The sequence below is a fragment of the Homalodisca vitripennis genome, chromosome 1 (assembly GCF_021130785.1).
Source record: "Homalodisca vitripennis isolate AUS2020 chromosome 1, UT_GWSS_2.1, whole genome shotgun sequence".
Classification (NCBI taxonomy): Eukaryota; Metazoa; Arthropoda; class Insecta; order Hemiptera; family Cicadellidae; genus Homalodisca; species Homalodisca vitripennis.
The window spans coordinates 173265148-173289231 of record NC_060207.1 but is presented as its reverse complement, the minus strand read 5'-3'; the positions used below and the strand labels follow the sequence as shown (position 1 = coordinate 173289231).

General features: G+C 31.4%; 1 protein-coding gene across 1 annotated transcript; it reads right to left on the bottom strand.

The window, feature by feature from the left end:
* Window positions 1-328: 328 nt before the first annotated feature.
* On the bottom strand, window positions 329-24084 carry LOC124352750 (phosphofurin acidic cluster sorting protein 2; the record flags this gene model as incomplete). Its single annotated transcript, XM_046802405.1, has 12 exons — window positions 329-2596; window positions 2846-2962; window positions 4803-5038; window positions 5666-5823; window positions 7635-7677; window positions 9006-9204; window positions 10252-10406; window positions 16591-16698; window positions 18246-18331; window positions 21572-21694; window positions 22512-22664; window positions 23935-24084. Coding segments are annotated over 12 exons (1650 nt in total), but the record flags the coding sequence as incomplete, so codon positions are not given.

Genomic DNA, 24084 nt, shown 5'->3' with positions numbered 1-24084 from the left:
GAAAATATTATTAAATTAAATTCATGTTTATATTCCAATTTCAGCAATATAATATCAATTTCATAAAAAATTTAAATTTTATTGAAAAAAGAAAACTATTCTTTAATAAATATTCTCCTTTCAATTGAAATAAAATGAATTCTATCTGATTTGTCTTCAATAAGCAAAGAAAACCAGAAATCGTAAATTTGTATGGCAGCAAACTTTCTCCTTTACCTTCATAAATACATTTATAGTTGAGGTAAGTGTAAACTGTTTATGAACTAGGTTTTCTTAGAAAATAAACATTACGAACAGGATGGGTAAACCGTAAATAAAATGCAGAAAATACACTTTAACATTACTTTAATGTAAAAGTAAGCAAGAACCAAAATAAATTTGACACAACATACAAACAAGACATGTATTTTTTGTATCAAAAAAGATTATTCATAATTCATATTTTGTATGTTTTTATTAAATGAATTCAGTACAATAAAACTACTAGTGAGGTTTGGTTCATTTTTGGGCAGAGAACAACCAAAATACACCAGAAGAGAGTAAAATTAAAGGAATGGCTTATATATTACTTTATACAAAATTGAATGTTAATAGTTTAAACTCACACACAAAACATTAATTTAATATATATATTTTTTGTGTGTAAATGATATACTGTATTATGCCACTGAAATCCAAAATACTGTGTATGAACAATTATACTCTCATTATAGTCAAAGTTTGGTTGACCTCTTAATGTTATGTATATAAAACTATTTAATGCCACCAACAACTTTATCTTTTGACAAGTTTTACAACATACTTCAAAAATAAGCAATAAAGTTTTATAAAGAGTCTCTGATTAGCAAAATTTTAGTCATATAATATGTTTTTTATTGACAACTATTTAAAGTATTTATACTAAAGGTAAAAATTTAAATAATAATAAATTACGATTACCAGTAATTTTAGTCCTTAAGTAATTTATATTATTCCAACAGTATTAGAAACATCTTTAAAATATATATTTTTAAAACAAAATAAATCTTTTTTTAAATTAATAAATCTTTTTAAATAGAACAAATTTTTATAAATAAAATATTCAGCGACAACAAATTAAGCACAAAGAAATTGATAACAATTTCACAGATTTTAATTGGTCAGCACTCACATATCTTAGTTGTAACATTTTATCACGCAAGTGTGAATCAATAAAAATATCTAACAAATTTTCATTTATTGGAATTATTTTATAATAATAATAACAATACAAACGGTACTAATGCACTGCCAAAGCCTACATATTTCAAATTCCTTTAATTCTATTAATCACATTTTATGTATGAAAATTTATAGTCAAAACTTAATTTTAGAATTCACAGTAATTCTTTCAATAATAAACCATTGATAGTCTGGTTTTTAGCAGTACATAAATACAACCATCCATTAATATGTTATGCTAATGAAGCATAATGAACTTTAACTTAGTAAATATTGTTTGTGGCTACAGCATATATTTTTGAGTTGATTTAAACACACAAATTTTAAGCTTATGTTAAAACCACACATTTGCTGATTTTCAAAATTATATTCCTATTGCTATTTTACAATATTATTGCTTTTCATTGCCCATGAATAATTCTCACAAATCAAATAATTGCATGAATATTATTTCAAGTCTACGTCTGTTTAAAGAGTATACATCAAGCTTCACTTTCATCAAAATGACTTAGATTGCAAATCAAGGTATAATACAATATTACACTAAAACACTTGATTCAATAACTTACACTTAAAACGATCAATTCAGTATTAAATAAAAAGCAGTCTTTACAATTAATATCATATCCATACATACAACACGTATGACCTAAATTTTAGACAACTTTTAACAGTACATTTAATATATTTGTAACAGTTATAAATGTGAAAGCGATAACTCGTTTTAAATGCACTAAAATGGCACTAAATGTAGGACGAAATATTGAATACAATAAAAACTTAACCTATGACTGTACACATGAGAATTATTTCACAATTAATATAATGAACAATCCTTGAAAGCGGTACGAACACAAGACAAGTGTAACTAGTGTACACGTTTGACTTGAGACCTTGCCTAGGATGGATATCACAGATTCGTGAAGACACCGCCTCGGGAACATCAACAGACTTAGTGCGAGTGCTCAATGCAAGGAATTAATAATCTAAAATTAAGGAATAAAAACAAAATCATAATCATGAAATGTTGATCAATTAATAAAACTCCAATATTTTATTTTCAGAATTTTGCATTATTCACATTAAACACATTAGGAAAGGTCTGTAGAGATACTTTATTTCAAAGTATTGTGAAATTCTCTTAGGGTATAAATCAATAGCCAAATCCAAACAAAAATGGTACAACTATTTTTTTTACCCACTGTGAAAGTCAATATGAATGACAACACAAACAACCCAAAGTGATGATGGATGTTCCCAGAGTCCAGTGTGACTTAGAGCTGTGTGATGTCAGAGGCTGAGAACAGAGACACAGGGAAATGTCGGATGTGAGTTTGCCATTGAGCTGAGAGCTGGAAGAACTTCACTCCGGACCACTCGGTGCCGTCTATACACACTGGAACAAACAAAAAGTATAAACTACACTTGAGGAAATCAACTTTCCTTTGGTCATTTCAGAATTGACACTTTTTTACACATACACATGTTGTTAATGATACTCAAGTCTACAATAACTTATTAATATTAATATATATATATATATATATATATATATATATATATATATATATCGAATTGTTGAAATAACAAACTAAAAATATTTTGGATCCACTTAATTATGACCACAGAATTCCAACATACTTACACTTAAGAGGAATATTTTGAGCTTTAGGTGACACTATTAGTCTTGAAACTCCTTCCACCACTTGACTTTTTGGCTCGTTCTCTTTCTCCTTCTCTTTTTTCTTTCCAAGCCTCATAACTGGAACAAAACCATGAAAGCTATTAATGTGTACAGCACGAATCATGTTAGAGGTAACAGAATGGTGGATATCCTTCAGTACATTTGCGTTGAATTTCAGATACATTAAAGCATATTTTTAAGCTATAAGAAAATGTTACTTAATGTTCTATAAAAAATGTACTATCTGAATATGTTACTATGTATACTTTATATATTTTTATCAGTAATAGAATCAACTTCATTTTCAAACTCAGCAATAACTTTGAAATCATAAAGAAAAGACGTACCCGATTACGAATATATACAGTTACTGACGTAGTCTGAAAGTACAACAACAAAACCAACAGAAACCAGCAAATAATGACAATCATTCTCATGTCTGTCATGTACTAGTTCCTGAGAATATATACAGTTACTGACGTAGTCTGAAAGTACAACAACAAAACCAACGGAAACCAGCAAATAATGACAATCGTTCTCATGTCTGTCATGTACTAGTTCCTGAGAATATATACAGTTACTGACGTAGTCTGAAAGTACAACAACAAAACCAACGGAAACCAGCAAATAATGACAATCGTTCTCATGTCTGTCATGTACTAGTTCCTGAGAATATATACAGTTACTGACGTAGTCTGAAAGTACAACAACAAAAACCAACGGAAACCAGCAAATAATGACAATCGTTCTCATGTCTGTCATGTACTAGTTCCTGAGAATGTGATGTGATCTCATTGTAGATCAAAGAAAAAGTGACTTCATTACTATGTTGAATGCCATCAGACATACAAAAGGAATGGCATAATCACGATGTTGGACGAGCTCCAACATACAAATAATTGTAATGGGAACATTGTATGACTGCAAAACTTCATCCTGCAGAATGTTTTGAAAGATATAATACCCTATTAAAATACAAAACTTATCTATGTAAGTATAATTACTTTATAGCTTGATATATTAAAATAAAAACAAAATAAAATATAATGATTTATATACTTTTAAACCACTACTAATTTCAGGCATGCTGTATAATAACAACAAACTTGATGAAAAACTACAAGATTACGATAAATTAATCACATTAGTGATGTAGTTCTAATTCTCACATACTGAACATTTCCTCCATGATGGTACTTTGAAATTTGCTTACACCAGGAACTCAATCTCAACATGGCGTTCGGCAACAATTTCACATTAATGCATCATTAAAATTGACCAGCATCATTGCTTTAATTTATAAATACCCGTTTTTAGTACTAAAAAGTCATTAGAAGCACCTATATGTTATATTCCATATTTATTATTTTATTCTGGCTTAATATTTGAAGTGATAGTTTAATATGTGGTAAAATCAAACATACAACAATTGATTTTACCAGTGTCAAAACACCTCAATTAATTAGATTCTAGTCGAAGTCCAATGGGAGGGTTAAAAATTTAAATATATTAAATATTAAAAAATACAGAATTTGTTGATATTTCCAAAAGGTTTCAATAATTATTAAACTGTTTCGAGAAAATGTTGTTTGATCTTATTAAATTTGTAACTAGATCCTACTAACACTTTTTTTATTGAATTACTTCTATTGAGTCAACCTCAAGAAAAGTAAAATAATTATAGTCTCGTATTTTGTAAAAATCAAATAAAGTTAACATTTGGTATCATTATTTTAAAAACTTTATTTTACAAATCTAAGCGATTGTCATTGATTTATAAAAACATTAGTAATTTTTCTGCTCCATTAATTATTTGAATAGTAAATACTAATTTTTGTGAAGTCACATTTAATCATGATCAAGCTAATGAACACCATCACGGAAATGGGTGATGTAATTTCACTCTTTAACCACTTACTTTTCTGTTTTTTCTCTTTGGTGGAGTAGCTGATAGTGAAGTGTGGGGATGGCTGCTCGCCTGACAGTGACAGTCGTGCTACTTGCAGCGAACGGAACGTGGATTTAAGCGTGGACTTGGTGGAGTCGCCCTTCTTCTTTTCCCCTCCACCACCTCCTGTGTCACCCCTAGCATCGTTGGATTTGCCAGGCAGTAACCAATAGTCCAACTGTAGTTCCAAGGGCTCACACAGTTCCCTGTAGGGAAACACAGTACTTGGCCAGTCAGTTAGAACTGTGACAATGTAAATAAGGTCAGTGTAGGAGGATGAGGCTTAGGTCAGAATAGGTTAGATACTGTATATAGAGTAAGTTAAACTAGACATGGTAGAACATGGCAGGATTAGGACTATGAAAATGAAGCAAATTTTGGTACAAGACATTTTGCAGCATCGTGTGGGAGAAACAGGCTGTATGCTGAAGATTAATATTCATTCCAGTTTTTCACTTCTACGTTTACAATGTTTAATATGTCGTGGTGGTGTTATATAATATTCAAGACTGTTCATACAGAACTGATGAAAATACTGAATTTGTATAGAGAACATGGTATGACAATGCTTATTGTCAGTAATGATATAAATTTACCCAGTGTAAGATTGACATTAAGATATGAAAATAGTATGAAAGGTAAAGGTAGAGCAATTAGGTTCAAGAAAAATATGGTTAGGATAGGGTATTCATTCCCCATTTTACTAGAGTGAATCATAAATTATGAGCACAACATAGAAAGCAGCACAATTACTTTGGTTTACTTTTACCACCTTGGTTGAGTGATAAACGCTATAGTATTATAAAGCAAAAAAAGTAATGTTAGGGCTTTACCTGCTTTGACCAATGTTCGGGGAGCTGGGTGGGGTAATCTTCCTGTCACAGCCAATTGTGAGACTGGAGGGAGGAGAGCCAGAGATGATTGGGGGTAGCCCCTCCTCTAGGTCCACTGAAGTGGTGGTGGAAGTCTCTGGTGACCCCAGACGAACATCCTGTCAAGCAAAAGAATGCCTTAACACATTCTATATGATGTAATGGGTATGACAAAGTATTCTGATTCACCAGTTGGAAAAAAATTGTAACTCTCAGTATCCAGTCAGATTCTGTAAGTCAACCAATGCTACATACTGTGTTCCACTTATCTGTTATAGCACATTAGGGAAAATATACAATTGCACTAAGTGATTTATTTTAAAAATATATATATGTACTTATGTGAAGTTTTGTTTCGGTTTTCTATTTTTAAGATTATGCAACCCATTTTGTTTTGTGAGCATCTACTAAGTTACCTGTTTTCTGGTTCATATGGTGTAAGAACATTGCTAACAAAATTTAAACATTTTAAGATTTTAATTTTGACAGCAACGTTTTAACGCAGTGTGTACAAAAAAAACCTTAAAAGATAGTTTTGACTAATTTATTTGTTAAAAGCATATAACAATGTGTATTTTCCAGTCCATATAAATTAAGCTAAGATATAAAAAGTATTAAGAGATTTACTTGAACAATGTGTCCATCAGAAGTGTTACAGTATGTCAAAGGTTTTGAAACTTTTGCTCTGTTAGCTCCTAATTTTAAGATAGCTATGAATATTCACAGGTTAATAGGTTGACTGCAGCAGATGCCCTAGTGCACTTGCTATCTTATTAAAATACTTATCATCACTTGAGATATAGTCGCAGTAAAGTGTTAACTACATGTATTACTGCTAGACAGTTATTGTACAGTAGTTTAACATATTGACTGCAACAGGGGGACCAACCATGTTCCTACTGTTTGTAAATTACCTGTTTGTTATAAATTTTAATGTTGGTGGAGTAGGTGTATTTATTATTAAAATTTCTGCACCAATGTTCACGACAAGGATTGCAGTGGTAGGCCTAGCCTGGTTAACGAGGACTTGCTGACGAAAATCAATACAAAAATGTGTGAAAATCGTTGTTCCACCATTACAGAACATTTTATCCGAATTCCATAAAGCTTAGTTCATGAAATTGTTGTAGAGTAATTTAGCTACCACAAATTTTGTGCCAAGTGGGTTTCAAAAATCCTTACAGAAGACCATAAAAAAGGCTTGCTGTATTGCCAAATTTCGTTGAAGACATAATAAACATAATAATGAAATTCTCAATTGTATTGTAAGTGGTAATGAAACATAGGCAAATCATGTTAATTGTGAAATGAAAAGGCAATCTATAGAATGGAAATACTTGATAAAATAACAACAACAAAAGTAACAAACAAAATGTCTCGAAACTCTTTCAGCCAGAAAGATCATGACAACAGTGTGGCTGATTTCCCACAATGAGGCTCGACAATTAATGCAGAAAGATATTGTAAAACACTGTATCTGGGAAAACTGAGGTGAAAAGTTTTGTTTCTTCACGACAACGACACACACTCACCCAACATCTCTTGGATATTTTTGATGGAAGATGTTCCTTTCAAAACACCCCTAAAACTTCTTGCATAACTAGCTTTAATGTAATTTTACATTATTACCACATTAAAATTACGGACTTTGCAATTTTTAATATAATCATGATCTCTTTATGTTTTTTTGGTATTGCTAGGGCCATGAGACATGCCTTCATTGTGATGTATTAAGGCTGGGCGTTGTGTCCTTAATGGGGTATATAATGACAGTTTGGTGGATTGATTCCTTAACTCTAGAAATAATGTCTTCTTTGTTACAAAGGTCTTGTAGGTCAACTGAAGGTAAATAAATCAGCAAAACTAGTCAAAATAAACTCATATCACCTAAAATTCACTTTATTTAGTTAATGATCAAAGATATACTCACATTCATAAATGGAATGAAGATTTGAGAAGACTCATCATCAGAGCTGAAAAATACAAGTATTTTAGATAATGAAAGCAATTTTCAGCTTATATATGGTATCAAAATATACTACCTACTTAGTTGTATGAAAGGAAAATGGAATTAATTAGGAAAAAAGTTAGTTATTTTACACAGTATTTCTATTTACATCCTTAAATTATTACCTTATTAACTTTATCAAAGACATATTAATCTTCAATACTATTTACACTTCTAAGGATGAAAAGCATTGAGTGTTTTCAACAGCACTCCAATATTACAACGTAACACTTTTTTAGAAATAACTTCCTTTTCCTTTTATTTATTTATCAAAATCAGTACAGAATCAGTTGTTAGAAAACAGTCCAAAATTTTTGATTTGACTTTTTGCCCGCCATCTACTTACACTTTTCATGATGAAGAATTCTTCCCACTGACACAGAATGATGTACCTAACGCAGAGAGCGAATTCAAGAATTTTTGTAAAGCACTAAAAGCAGATTATATTGAACTATCAATAAAGATTTAGCCAGCACTTAATTTTCAATAAAAAACTAAAAAGATAGAATTTGATCTAAAATCACAGATAAAGACTTCAGTAAAATTTCAGTAAAAAGCAGTCACATTTTATGAAACTAAAATTGCTTAATCAACTTTTTGGATTATTAAGATACAAATTGATACTAAACGATTTAAAATCAATGCGTCTTACTCTTTTGATGCATGTTTGGCCTGTGATACTAGTAATTTAAATTTTGATTGGACGTGTTTGATGTAATTTAAGTTTTTATCAGTTTATTTAATAATTTATTTTTGTTTTAGTATTAATTTATCATTATTAGAAGTATCTTTTGATTGTTACTAGGTTTTGAATAACATTTCACTATGTTATTTCTTATGCATTTTGTAGAATTACTTATACACTTTATACACTGACAGTCTATCATGCTGTTATACTTAATAAAAATAAAACGTAGAATCTTGCTCACATCTGATGATACACGATCATCCTAGTAACCCTTACGTAACTATTGGGGTGAACACCATAGAGGTTGTTTATGCAACTATTACGGTTCACGCCGTGGTCAACAAAACTTTTCAATTTCTTTTGATTTGTAGATTGTTCAAAACAAGTCTACATTTTGTTAAATAAAATTTAATTAGATTATGTCTATGTTTTTGAATAATTCTGTATCCTGTACTATTATTAGTTGAGTAAAAAAATTATCTAACTAATATCTAAGAGTCTGATTAACACTATATAAAAACTTTGCTAACACAGTTAAATTCTTAAAGTGTTATTAGTACAAAAAGTTATTTGCATATTTTACTAGAAAGTAACACTTATAATACCTCTTCTCCTTGTAAGTGAGCATAGCCTCTGCTATAGGCAGGTTGACAGCAGCACTGGACTGCAGCAAATACCGCTGAATCCTGTTGACTAGTTCGTTGGTCTCGCCCCGTTCTAGCAACTCCTTCCAGCTGTCTGAGACGAAAGTGGAGTTGTATACTCCATCCAGGCTGCCAAGGTAGCGACATAGTGTGTTGTTGCCTGCAGGATACATCAGAAATGTTTCAGTAAATGTATAGTTAGAATCTCAACTGGATTCTAAATTTTTACTATAACAAAACCTGATCCCACACAAGATAATTACTGTATGCAAGCTGATTTTCAAATTGCTCCACTTTCTCTAAATCATTATTGGGAATAAACTCTTGTGTGGTTGGTTATTTATGAAAAATGTTTATGATTTAAAAAAAAAATTACTTTGTAAGGTTGTATAATTGCAGTGATATTCGATTTAGAATAATTTTAATTGTATTATACGTTGTATGCTTTTGATTATAATGAGTATATTTACTTCTTTCTGACTTTAATTCTAAGTATGGGTTAAATATTTGTTTGTTCTAAGATTTTTTATGGGTATTGTGTCATTTATTTAATAACATAACTCTACATACCTGTATATCTATAATGATCTACTACAATGATTATTTAGTTAAAATATGATGGTTAATCTAAATTAATGCATTTTATAAAAGGCATATATAACTTAAAATAAAAAGGTTATTGATGTATATAAAATTGTTCAAATAAAGAACTAAACTAACACCTGATATAAAACATTAATGCACATAATTTTAAATAATCAAAAATATCAATTGCTTTCTAAAATTTAAGTCGACAAATTTTGTTCACATAAAACAAATTTGCTAAATAATTTTGATTCTTAACAATGAGAGCATTTTTCATTAACAAAACAAATATATCTTATTAATTAAAATTTCATAAAAATACATTTTTAACATAATATATAGTAATCATTTGTATTTTAGCATTTTTAACAATTAGTTCTTTCAGGGCTGTAAGTAGAAGTATTATGTTCCCAATAGCTTAAAATTTCTCAAATTATACAGTTATTCAAAACACCCCCATTATAATTACCCTACATAACATTATCCCTCATATATGCTCATCACATTATCTTTCAATAATTCAGGAAAGCTAGATATGAGCAATTCAAATATTTGGATTATATAATACTAAGTGTGTAAATACACGTATGCTTCATAATGGAAAATGTACAATGATGAATACCTAAAGGTACAACAAGAAAGCGGATGTAGGTCTGCCAGTCAGGAGGTTTTGAGGAGAGCTGCTCTACGTAGTGACGTAGGACACAGTTGATGAAACTGTCAGAGCCAGCAAGCAGTAACTTGATCTGTGATGGCGGCTTGGGGTTTGAGTTGCAACTGTAAAATAAAGACTCATGAATGTCAATGTTACACTGAACTTATCTGATTAACTATGGAAAATTATCGGATTGGTTTTGTTTAAAATAAGTGAGTTTGAGCAGGATAAAGCATTTTCAAAGTGAGGAACTACAGTCAGATTCCCAAACAGTAGGCAAAACTTTATATACCAAATTTGTACTAAACCTGAGAAGCAGATCTTGAGTAATCAAACTCATTCCGGATGCTTGAAATACTCCAATCTAGTATTTAATCTAGTATTGAAGAACACAACAGAATGCAACAAACTAAATACAGCATTTCTTCACAGAATTACTTTCAACTTTTCATCCATTTAAGCTTTTCAATCAATAGGGACAAAACCTTGAATAGATAGGAACCTATGAATCAATTTTCACGCCTTTAGAACATTTCTATAAAGTGTTACAGCACAGACGGTCAGACTGACAGACGTCACAGTTTTAAGAAGGACCTGTTGAATCCTTTAATAAAGGAATGATTAAATTTTCCTTGCTACAATAATGTGCTAGTAGTTAAAGCAACAATATGCAATGGAAGTAATTATAACTGTAGAAGGGACTATTTAAAAGCTGACTAGTGAAACAACCTGGAGTTTATTCTTGTCACAACCATTATTTTATGCAAAGAGCTAGTTCAAGAAGTCTCATGAGTTCATGGTGTAAAACAAAATGCTATTAATAGCCAGCAATACTGGTGGCTTTCATGATAAGAAAATTAGTTTTATTTCTATCACTCATAAACAAAATCTCTAATATTTTTGTACTATACTGCTTAAACACTCAAAAAGGCTACTACTATAAAAGAAAAAGTAAAAAGCAATTAGATACAAATTAATTATTGATTTAAATTGTTTAAAATGTTCCATAATTCTATGATCAATAATAAGGAGTGAAAATTGTTTGACACATCGACTGCGGCGGACACCAGTGCTGGTGTTAACTACACGTACTAGACAGTTACTGTACAACAGTTTAAGATGTTGACTGCGGCAGATGCCTTACTGCACAGAGCCTGAGTAAGAGTAGAAGATCTCACTCAGTGTACACTAGCAGAGAAGGTGTTAACTACATGTACTAGACAGTTACTGTACAACAGTTTAAGATGTTGACTGCGGCAGATGCCTTACTGCACAGAGCCTGATTAAGAGTAGAAGATCTCACTCAGTGTACACTAGCAGAGAAGGTGTTAACTACATGTACTAGACAGTTACTGTACAACAGTTTAAAACATTGACTGCGGCAGATGCCTTACTGCGTAGAGTATGATTAAGAGTAGAAGATCTCACTCAGTGTACACTAGCAGAGAAGGTGTTAACTACATGTACTAGACAGTTACTGTACAACAGTTTAAAACATTGACTGCGGCAGATGCCTTACTGCGTAGAGTATGATTAAGAGTAGAAGATCTCACTCAGTGTACACTAGCAGAGAAGGTGTTAACTACATGTACTAGACAGTTACTGTACAACAGTTTAAGATGTTGACTGCGGCAGATGCCTTACTGCACAGAGCCTGATTAAGAGTAGAGATCCTCACTCAGTGGACACTAGCCATGTATAGACTACTGTACAATAGCAGATGCCTTACTGCACAGAGCCTGATTAGAGTAGAAGATCTCACTCAGTGTACACTAGCAGAGAAGGTGTTAACTACATGTACTAGACAGTTACTGTACACAACAGTTTATGATGTTGACTGCGGCAGATGCCTTACTGCACAGAGCCTGATTAAGAGTAGAAGATCTCACTCAGTGTACACTAGCAGAGAAGGTGTTAACTACATGTGCTAGACAGTTACTGTACAACAGTTTTAAAACATTGACTGCGGCAGATGCCTTACTGCGTAGAGTATGATTAAGAGTAGAAGATCTCACTCAGTGTACACTAGCAGAGAAGGTGTTAACTACATGTACTAGACAGTTACTGTACAACAGTTTAAAACATTGACTGCGGCAGATGCCTTCCTGCGTAGAGTATGATTAAGAGTAGAAGATCTCACTCAGTGTACACTAGCAGAGAAGGTGTTAACTACATGTACTAGACAGTTACTGTACAACAGTTTAAGATGTTGACTGACCACAAACTGAGTAAGAGTTGCATGTCTCACTCAGTTTACAAAAGTGAAAGTGTTAAGGTTTAACTTGTTCTTATGAGATGAACCTGAAAATAATTTCACTACATCTTGCTTTTGAAATTTTTTTTAGATGATTTGATTGTGTACAAAATAAAATACAAAATATCCTTTAGATCCCAAACAATGATTTTACAGTAAACTAAATGCTACTTTAGTTGTTCACTTGTCCGTCATCTGGGCTCTAGAGGGTTAACATATATTTATAATACAATCTGCAAAGTGGATGTTTTAATATCTTTTGTGATTCCAAATATTAATTCTGCTTTGGTTACTTCATTATAGCCCTACATCTGAAAGATCTGTACATAAAACTACTATGTCATGCAATTAGACACATGCAAAAATCAGAACAAAAGAGGAGAGTAAGGTAAGAAAGATGGTAAACTGTTAAGACTCAGCTAGGCTGTGCAGCCAGAGGTGGAATGACAGGACATTAGACATGCAATTTAAATAACAAAAATTGAAATACTGTTAGAACTCACGCTGCTAAAGTAACAGGTGAAAACATTAGTGCAAGGGAGAGAGAGAGAGAGAGAGAATAGTGGACCCTTCGCACTATACAGTCACATTTCTTCTCTGAATAGTGACTATGTATTTTACCATTAAAGAGTAAAATAATTTTTTGTGGCAAGTGTAAAAGATGAAATAAATCTGACGGAGCCAACATCCACACTGGAATTATCTCAACTACAAATAGAGCCACAGTTATCCATTCCTTAAGCTTAAACATCACACAGTTTTGTGTCATATTAGTTTTATAAAACAAAGTGGCATATATGCATATGATACTTGAGTTTGAGAGAACAAAATATACCTTAGGGATTGATCGTTACTCAAGAACAAAAAGATTTACCCTTGCAGAATAAGAATACGAGGTTTGTTTGAAAACTATCTGACCTTGAATTTTGTAAATAATATGAGTCACTTGGCACTAATACCCAATGACTCACATGACCTGGTCCCCATCAAAATCCTCCTCTGCACACACTACTACTGTTGTACAACTCTTCTCTCACTTTTGGAAAGATTCTTTAACGGCTAACAGAATCGTTGTTGCATTTTGTCTGATTCGTTCTACGTCCTTATATCTCTTTCTTTTAAAAAAATTTTTCGATTTTGGGAATAGACAGAAATAACATGGAGCTATTTTATGATTGTAGAAGCTGTTTAATATTGTTTGTCACTAAAAAGAATATGATTTGATGAATGAACTGCGTTGTCTAGGTGTAGGATATAATCAAGGCTTGTCCACAATTCAAACCGTTTCCATCGCACTGCATCTTGTAGCCCCCTTTGGACATTAATATTCCTGCAACGTTAATCAACGTCATCCTGATGTTGTGCAACAAATCCAATAGCAATTGCTTAAACATGATCTTAATTCCTCAGGTGATTCTTCCACTGTGAAGATTGAGCTTTTGTTTCAGAGTTGTAGCTTCTGTATAAACACAGTACACCATCATTTTAATAATAATCATAATAATCAAAGTAATAACCTTTTTTGAACATATTCCGGTCGTTATTTAACAAATAATCTTAACAGCAATCTCAGAAGAGTACCCCATAGCTGTCTGAGGCAGTCCATCACATGTCACAGGGAGATTGGATACTTTTCAAACAAACCTTGTACATGTCATTGAAATGTAATTTAGATAAAATGCTAATTCTACTAAGATAACTGTGCTTCTATCACAGTTCTGTCTGAAAATATACTGAAAATATAATGGGACATTATCACTCTCTCTCTCACTACAACATAAACACTAATATCAATAATAAACTAGAACCCACCAAAGGCTATAAAATGTACTTAAAATAAATATACTACTTTTCTGTTCAGGTCACCAAAAATGTTGTTAGTTCAAGAAGGTTCATCGAATCCTCAAGCTCTTGAAATATAGTTTCTCAACATATATGTTAATTGATGACACAAATATGGAATTGTAATTAGCTTTACTGCTACTTATCATTCTTGAAAAATTAAAATTGTTATTTATATAATGGGACAGTTATTTTTAATTGTTTTACACTTTTATTTCAATAGTTTTTATTATAACTCTTAATTATTCATCAAATCATTTAAAAAAAGAAAAAGTGTTCATTGTAAAATCATTGTAAAATTGTAAAAGTAGGTACCTAATAGTGTGATAGGTATTCTCAGCAATAAAGACAATAAATTGTTATCATACAAAAGTGTGAGTGTAACCGCGATACTGTGGGCAGTCCATTCACTAAATTAATTCATTAATTAATTTTCTTGGAGAGAGGAAGGTTTTTCAACAGAGGAATTATAGATTTAACTTGGAGCTGCAAAGGTATAAAATTTTTTAAAACATGTTATTAAGCAATAATCAAAATAAATCATAACACGTATACTGAAGTTGTATCAAGCGCTGAAGTTATACGAGGATCTGCAAAAGAATTCCCTGGATTTGAAATGTATTAATTATGTGAAAACTATTAATTATTGAAGTAAGCTCTATAGTTGCATATCTTTATAGAGAAGATTATCTACATTTATGTATATGAGCTGTCAGAGTTATACGACCTTGATTGATTCTCAGATTATAATATGTAAAATAGATTGTTATTATCTTTCATTTGACTCAGTGGCAGATGGAATAAAGAAGAGAAATCAACTAATGGCAGAATATCTAACTGTAAGTTCTAATGAGCATAAATATAGATTTTCCTAAAATAAAATCTATATTAAATACAAATTATAAACCAAAACTGAAAGTTGAACAATTTGCTAGCATTGAAACACTAAAATTAAGTTTCTGGGATGAAAAATATTTGTATTTGAGATGAGTTCCCGTTTATAACAAAGTTTAATCCAATCTTATTAAGTGTAACATCAAACATGTAGCCTACAAATAACCTGAGCCCCCTCTAAAATGGGCTTGATTCAGATCTGCCTATCCTCTTTCTCTATATTTTTTGTAGTAGATTTTTTAGTTGTCTATTTAATATAGAAGATACAAAGTCATAATACAAAAACTCGGCTAATAATACAGATGTCGTACAAATATGCGATATATACATGTATTCTTTGTTTAATTGTTGATAGTGATTAACTTTATTTGAGTTATTATTATTATTATTCTAGAAATTAAATGAAATATAGAATTGATTGAATAGCAGTTTTTTATACACAATAATTAAATAAATTATATTTTAACTGTTATTAGAGTTGTTAAAATTTATCTTAATCATCAATAAGAGATTTCTGAACGTGTTAAGCCGAATGTGTAAAATTTTCTATGAATAAATACATGGAAACTGAATGAAACCAGTCAACTGCAGAGAACTGCTGTCACTGTCAAACTATCAGTTCATTGTTGATATTAGTACTCTACAGTAGAGAGCTCGATTTATTATTTCTGGTTAGAGGTAATTAATTGTGGTAGTGCTTGGAGTAAACTACAGTTGGTTGTGGTTGATATTAATATACACTAGTGCTTAAAAAAATAGATCAATTATCTTTTTCGCATGTGTTGTTGTTGCATGTGCAAATGCTTATGCTCTTGAAATAAACTTTCAAATTGAGGAGTTCTTTTTCGGACACCCAGTATACAATTAACAGCTGACCAACTATTCTTATTATTTAGGTTCGTTGCCAAAAATCAACACTAAAATTTTACAGAATGTTGCCAAATTATTGATATACACAATGACAATCATGAAAATTAATAATGCTCATATTGATTAGCTTAGGACCAAAATAATTAGACAAATTGGAAATAATAATTGTAAAACTGTTACAAGATTATATTTTATACAATTACTAATGGAATAAAATTAATTTTGTTGAATGGAAATCACAGGACATTGCAGGAGTGATGAGGGACACGGATATATCGCAGAGTACTGCAGGATTGCAGGAGGGATTGGACTGACATTACCTTATGCAAGTCATGGACGCCATAACAGTAGTGTTCACCCAAGTACTGATGTAAAATGACCAATGAATGTGTAACAAGGTGGGGGTTGGGGGTGGGGGGTTGATCAACCACTAAACACTGAGTCACCTTGAGCTCAGACTAAATGTGGAGGGTCCTGAGCGAAGGTTGCAATTTTCCTCCTTCGGCCTGAGAATTGAGCTAGAAGTGGTTTTCCCTGAAGAATCGGTTTTCCACCTTGATCATTGATAATTAAAACATATTTTAGTAGTTTCAGAATGATAAAACAATAAAGTAGTACAGTTTTTAATGTAGCTACAAAATTAAAATGTTCTATAAATCAATGTTCTAAAACATCAATTCACTACCAAACAACTACTTTCACGTCTGGAGATCTAACACTATACAATGACCTGAACCTAATTTGATTTTTCAATGCACAAAAAATTAAAAAGATACACGTTTTTTTAATTTAAAAAAATATTGCTACTGTACAGTTAAAAAAATGTTATTTCATTTTGCTATTTTATTTTATTCAAATAAAGATATTACTGGCCAAATGTGATCATCTTGGATGTTATTCATAAATAATTTGATTAATTTTTTTACAACATCTTTTGAGACTGCCAATACAATTAACCAAATACTTAAATGGTACGTTAAATTTTAGAATGTATTATTTATTTATATACATACAGGATTTATCAAAAGAAAATGAATTAATCAGTAGCCATTTAACTTTGCTAGTGAACACACTGATAACCATAGAAAATTTTAGTTTATTGTCTTACCAACTCTAACTTGGATAAGTTTATTTACACACACTACACTTATACATAATGACAACATATACCTTTTTCAATGTAAAAACAATTAACAACTAATATTTGTAATCAAAAATATTTACTCTAATCATGTATAATTTGTACACTATCATTCTGTACATAACTCTGATATAGATGGATTCCAGAAAGCTAGTAAAAGTAAATGGAGTGTAAGAAATGGAAGCACTGTTCATGCATACAGCAAGCTTGAGCTTAGCACACCTGATCTCGAATAACAAGAACAAGCGTGTCCATGACAGAAATAGAGTAAGTTGTACATCCAATAAAACTTCATTAAAAAGTCATAGCAAAGAAACATTTACTTTGGAAAAGAGTGAATGGAAACGTTTAAATCACAAATGTTAATAGTATAAAGAATTGAATAGTACTTAGGTAGGCTGACAAATGTATTAAGAAAATATGTCAGTTTATTTCAAATAAACACATAAAAAGTCAGAACATTACATAATTATATTAAAAAATAATGATTACAACTTGATGAAAAAACCACACATTTTTTATTATTTGTAATTGTGACAACCTAAGTTACTAAGATTGGTAGTTTGGTTTAATTTAAAAATTCTTCTCTTTAAAAATGGAATCCTGAACATAAAATTAATTTTGTATTTTAAAAGATTTTTGTAGGAAACAACTTGTTTTTTTACTCGTGTTACTGAATTTCTTTTGGGAGAAATAAGCACCATAAAGAGATAAATAACTTTAAAAACACAATTTGGAATTATTTTTAAATTTATTTTACTTTAGAACAAAAACGTTATTAGAGGTTTCTATCATATGGAAATTACAATGGTGTTATGTTTAGTAAGCTTTGATGTAGTTATTAAAAAAGATTGCTGTGACTATTGCAGTTAAAACATCAGAGAATTAATTGTGACAAAATGGTTGTGTTTTTTTGATTAGAGGTTTGGCAATGGTATTGTTGTGATATATAAAACTTACAACTTCTGTATCTTGTTCACCAGGCAAGAGACTGTGGCCCGGATGTCTGCACTGCTCGCTGTACAAATTACCTTGTGCTGGCGATCCTACACAAAAATTCTCATCAACAACCAGATAATGAAATATTCATTTCGGATGAAAGTACAGGGTGCGATTGAAAAGTAATGACTTATTTTTTTAGGCAATTTTATTGAACTTTTTGGATCATAAAACTAATAGTCCTCAAAATAGTACCCTTGTGCATCAATACGCCGCTGGTAGTGGTTCTTCCACTGCTGGAAACATTTTTAAACTCATCCTCCGGGATCGCCTTGAGCTCGTCCGTCACACCTTTTTGGATCGCCCCGATGGAGTCGAAATGCTTTCCCTTCAACTTCCTTTTAACAAGCGGGAATAAGAAGAAGTCCGGGGCGAGACACGTCTGGGCTATAGGGAGGGTGGGGAAGCACCAGAACCCCAACTTGGCCAGTAGAGAGGTGCAGAGAAAGGCAGTGTGTGCTGGCGTATTGCCGTGATGGAGAATTCAACGTTTTTTGAGTTGAAGAAGCACTTCCTTGTAAAAGGCCGCGTCCACAATGCTTCGTTAAAGGTACGAAGCTCCTTATGGATTAGAGTTGAAAAACACGATTAGCATGGTTTTAACCTTGGATTTCAACAGGCGCGCCTCTTGGGTCGTCAAAGGCCTCCCTGGTCACTGTTCATCTTCAGCGTCCTCTTGGCCTTCCTTGAACGCCCTGAGCTATACATTTATCTGGGCCTTGGACAAAACTTGGTCCTCAAAAGCCTCTTTGAGTAACCCATGGGTTTCGGTAAAAGTTATGTTGAGCAATACTCAAAATTTTATTGTGTAACGCTGTTCCAACGATCGCTGCATTTCCGCCACTGGCAAATTGGAACCAACTGTCAAAACAGCTTTCACGCACAAAGCAATGTTGAGTCAACCGCTGTTGCCAGCAAACCGGGAGCGGTCTCCTGTGGAAGGGAAAGGTCCCAAGGTACATTTTCCCCCTCCACCTGATTTTTTTGGCCGCTTGGCAGACATTGCGCGTGGAGAGTCTTATTACTTATCATTTGCGTCAGATAATATTACTAGAATCTGACAAGTCTGAAACACTTGTACACTGATGTGTATTGGGAACAGTATTCAGCAAATCATCACAGTTAGCTCAACAGGAAACAGAGAGCAGAGTGACTATACTTCAGTTAGTATGATTTATTTTTGTCTTATACAAGCCACACACTAACTCTATTAATAAAACAATAATTAATTGATACAATATTTTTAGTACTAGTTAATGGAATCAGGGAATTCCAAAATTTTAAAAACAAAATTTTTAATAATTGTGGATTTAAAAAGACTGTATATAGTAAATAAAGTATGTTTATATTATTAACTCCATAATATAGGGATATCTTTATGATTGATATTAAAAATTTTAAAACCTAAAACCCTTTCTAAAAATTTTATTTTACAGACACGTATTTCAGCATTAAGCCATCTTCATTGTACATTTGAATAAACTCGAAGATGTTAAATCTAAGTGACACATTTGTAATTTTGATTAGTGTTCTCTGTTTAATTTTAAAATTTTTTCTGAAATCTGTGTTGTCTTGTTTTTTAGACTGATGTTTAGAATATTTTGAGGATCTGTACTATAATATATATATTAATATGCAATTCTTCTTTTGTGTTTTAACTTTTCTCCTTTTCTTTCAATATCTAGAATTGTTTCAATATTTTGTAACTATAGTCAGTTTCTAATAAGTATTCAGCAATCTTTGATCTTATTGCAGGCATATTGAAAACAAATAAAATGTCTTTTGTGAATGAGTAATTCCACATTCTACAATAAACTTCTCCTTTCTACTGAGCAACCTAACTGTGGTTCTACTTTGAATAGTTTATATTATATAAATGTTTTTTTATAAATGCTTACAATCTAAATTGCTACATTATTGGGTAAAGATTATTTATCCTTTTCTTTTCAGTGTTTTTTTGATCCAAGATAACATATATTATTTAAATCCACATAAATGCTTTTACATAATATTCAAAATATTAAGACATTTGTTTTGTTAAGTGAAGTTTTAAAATGTCCATAAAAACATGAAGTAAAGTTTGTTACACTTAAACAAAGTTATGCAAAATAATTCCTACAAATGATTATTTTGATATGATGACAATAGAAATTACAGAACCTTGTGCTTTATTATGCTAATAATGTGAATGTATAAAGATTTTGTTGTTTCTGTGAAGTTAAAATTTGCATACACAATAAAAATAAATATGTTATTCTTATCATTAAAAAATGTGCTCAAAAAGACATATAATTTGTTGTACTGTTATTGTATGTCACACAAGAACACAACATTGAAAACAGGATCAATATCGTGAACTTCTAACATAGCACTAGTTTTAAATTTTAATCGGTAAATACAAATCAGAGTTAGCTATACAATTATCAGTGAAATGAAATAAAATTAACTCTCTTCACATCCGTTTAAACAAAATCCTTGAATAACAATAAAGTTTACCACAGATTATAATACATATCTAATAAGTGTCAAAACTTTAAATTGAACTGGCTTATGAAATTATTCAAGATATACATAGTTACAAGTATGATTACCTAACAAGTTTCTGCCCTGTCATGTCTGGAAAATCTTTGTAAAATTGTATGGCTAAAATTTTGAATATTTTGAAAAATTTGTGAATGGTTTTCAAAACTGTTGACCATCCATCTTAAATACTAATTGGGCAATGAGAATTATAGATAACTAAGGATATTTTAAATGAAATGGAATTTATAAATTATTTGTGTTTTTACTCCATATTGTGATAGAAGAAATTCCAAAACCATAACTAGGATATAAATAAACATACTTTTGTCAGTTTACGTAACAATTTAATCATCGAATTCATCAGTGGGCCCATCATCCATAAGACAAGATGACAGAAATAACACAACAAGTCTTATTTTACTCATAGAATAAGCTGTTGTATGATTATATGGGTACAATCAAAATATTCTGCATATGTTTTTAAATGAAATGAAATTTTTGGTACTATATATCACTTCTGCAAATATATTTAAAATAAATTTTCTGTAAACGCTGAAAAATATGTCTGTAAAAATAATTGTGTATGAAACCCACGTATTACTTTAACAAAAACTTTATAAACAAAAGATGATCAGAAATAAGTTTATGCAGCTTGAGACACGTGTTCCGACTACAGACATGATACAAATCTGCAATGTGAGAACAAATTATTAATAGAATTACATGTATAGACTAAACGATTATAAAAAAAATGGCCCACAGACCTGCAGTTTAGCAGCCAGAAGGGCTCCGAGAGGATCCCCTGTGTTGACTAGGGTTAGCTGCTCAGGAACACAGTCCTCGGAGGGCAACACCCTATTGAGCTGCTCCACCAGGACCTTCCGTGGCTGAAAAATAACATAGCTCTTAGAGATTGCAAAGAATGACAGTAACTAAATAAATAATAATATAAATAAATGTTTATTCATTCCATTAAAACATTGTATGCCAATTAATACATCAAATATTGATACAACATAATTTATAAATAATGCAATGCAAAATTACTCAAATATTACATATGTACAGAATTTATCAATATGTTTATATTTAAATGTAAAAATAAGTATAACTAAATATTCATTGGAATGATACTGACCGAAATTCCAGTAAGATGATTAGTTACAAAGTAGTTTCTATGATTCAAGTTTTAAATGAACAGAGTTCAGAATTTTAATATTAAATCGTCAACATGCTGCACTCTGTGACGCCTGTAATAATAATACAACTTATGTAACTTTAACTTTAAAACGTTTTAAACAAGTCTTGTTAGCAAGGATTGATCCAATATGCATTTGCTGGAAAAGGATTTTAGATAAACTAGTGTGGCCTCAATAGCAAATGTTTTAAGTCCATACTGCCTGGATAGTATGCCTCAAGATTTGCTAGATGGTACTAAAAGAGTACCTCAATAATAGAATTTCCAAATCCTTTTGAGACTCTTACTATTGACTGTACCAAGAAAACTGTTACTCTATAGAAACACAACAATCAAGTAGCAATACAAAAGTTTAAAACAAAAGATGCAACTACAGTTGTCAGTTTCATAATTTTTAAGGCTAAAAAATATTCCAAGGTTCAAAACCTTAAATTGAATAAGGTATCTAAAATAAAGATGACAAAAATAAGAAAATCATTTTGAGAAAAAGGTTTACTTCACAATACCTCAGCAATAGAGCTCTCCGGTTGGACTTGACTAGGACTAAGGACACATCCAGTTGTCTTTTCTGCTTTCTTTGATTTGCCGACAGATGATGAAGAATTACGGTCACGTGCAAACAGTCGAGTCTTTCGCTCACGATCTATGTTCTCCTTCTCCTGTTTGAACATTTTGTACATCTTTTTCTACTCAGATCTTGTAGTTAAAGCACAAACAAAACATATTCAACCCATCATTGTCATGACTAGTCAGATTTCAATCACAAAAATGTGTTTATGTAAACAATCTTGGTGCAAAAATCACTGGATAAAAATAGTCTAGATCCTTCATATCACAGTACAAATTGAACTAATGTGAGATGTATTTAATAACATCTAAGCTAGTAATCCGACGACATGCTAGTATAAGCAGAGTGTTTACATTATTTACTATTATTATGGTTCCTTAACTCTTAAATGCTATTATTATAGTTACGATTTAAATAATAAATGCCTTGAAAAAACAGAATAACACAAATCAAGTAGTTAATTTTTCTTTTTAAAGTAAAGACAGTAAATGCAAAGTAGTTGTTTTGGGTCTGGGATACACGAATGCACTGATTCCATCAACTTTCACTCAGCTAACCACTGTTAATTTAAGGTGAGCCCTCCAGTGACTTTCATGCAAGTGTACACCAGACTGGTAAAATCCCTAGTACCTGGTGAAGAAATAGAACCTGCATTATCAAAGTAGGCTAATGGGTTAAGGGTTACTTCCTTTTAGAAAGAGCAAAATACTTGTATGCCTAAAAATAAAAGTACTCATACTACTTGGCAAAAGCACTTATGATATAATGTGATGGGTATCATATGATATTTTTCAAACGTAAGTAGGCAAACATCATACATATTATTTTATTAGATAATAATAATTCTTATTAATTTATTAATCATAGTTAAGAGAATTAGAGTTTAACTTGACTCTTTCATCATGTCTTGCACATGTAGGAACATTTCTGGTTCAAATTAATTATATTTCCAATGTCATCAGGAAAATACAAGCACATAGGTCTCGGAAACCTACTGCAGTAAAAAAGCGTCTACTTCCGACTCTTGTAATCTACTTTTGGTTTAAGATATTTCCTGCGCATAGTTAAGTTTGCCTTACTATCACCATGAAGAAAATATACATGAGCATATATATTGTTATACAATTTAAAACTCATAATGACACAAAAGTAATTATATAGATCAATTAAAACTGGGACAACTTAAATAGAATGGCCATTATACATGAGGTTTTATTAATCATGAAACCTCCTCGTAACACAACATTTGGCTCATATTATTCTAAACCAATTTTTTAAATCTGTTTTTTTAATAATTATTTCCACAAACACAAAACGGCTCATGCAATAATATTACTATGAGGACTTAGGGGATGAATTACCTTCTTGTCATCAGCAGTCTTGGGTGGGGACGAGGCAGGCGGCTGCGGGTCACTGTCAGTCCAGTTCTCGGGGTGGGAGTCTGAGTCTGCCTTCTTGGAGCTCTCATCACTCTGCCGTTCTAGAGGCTTTTCTGTACAACACCAGGCGTC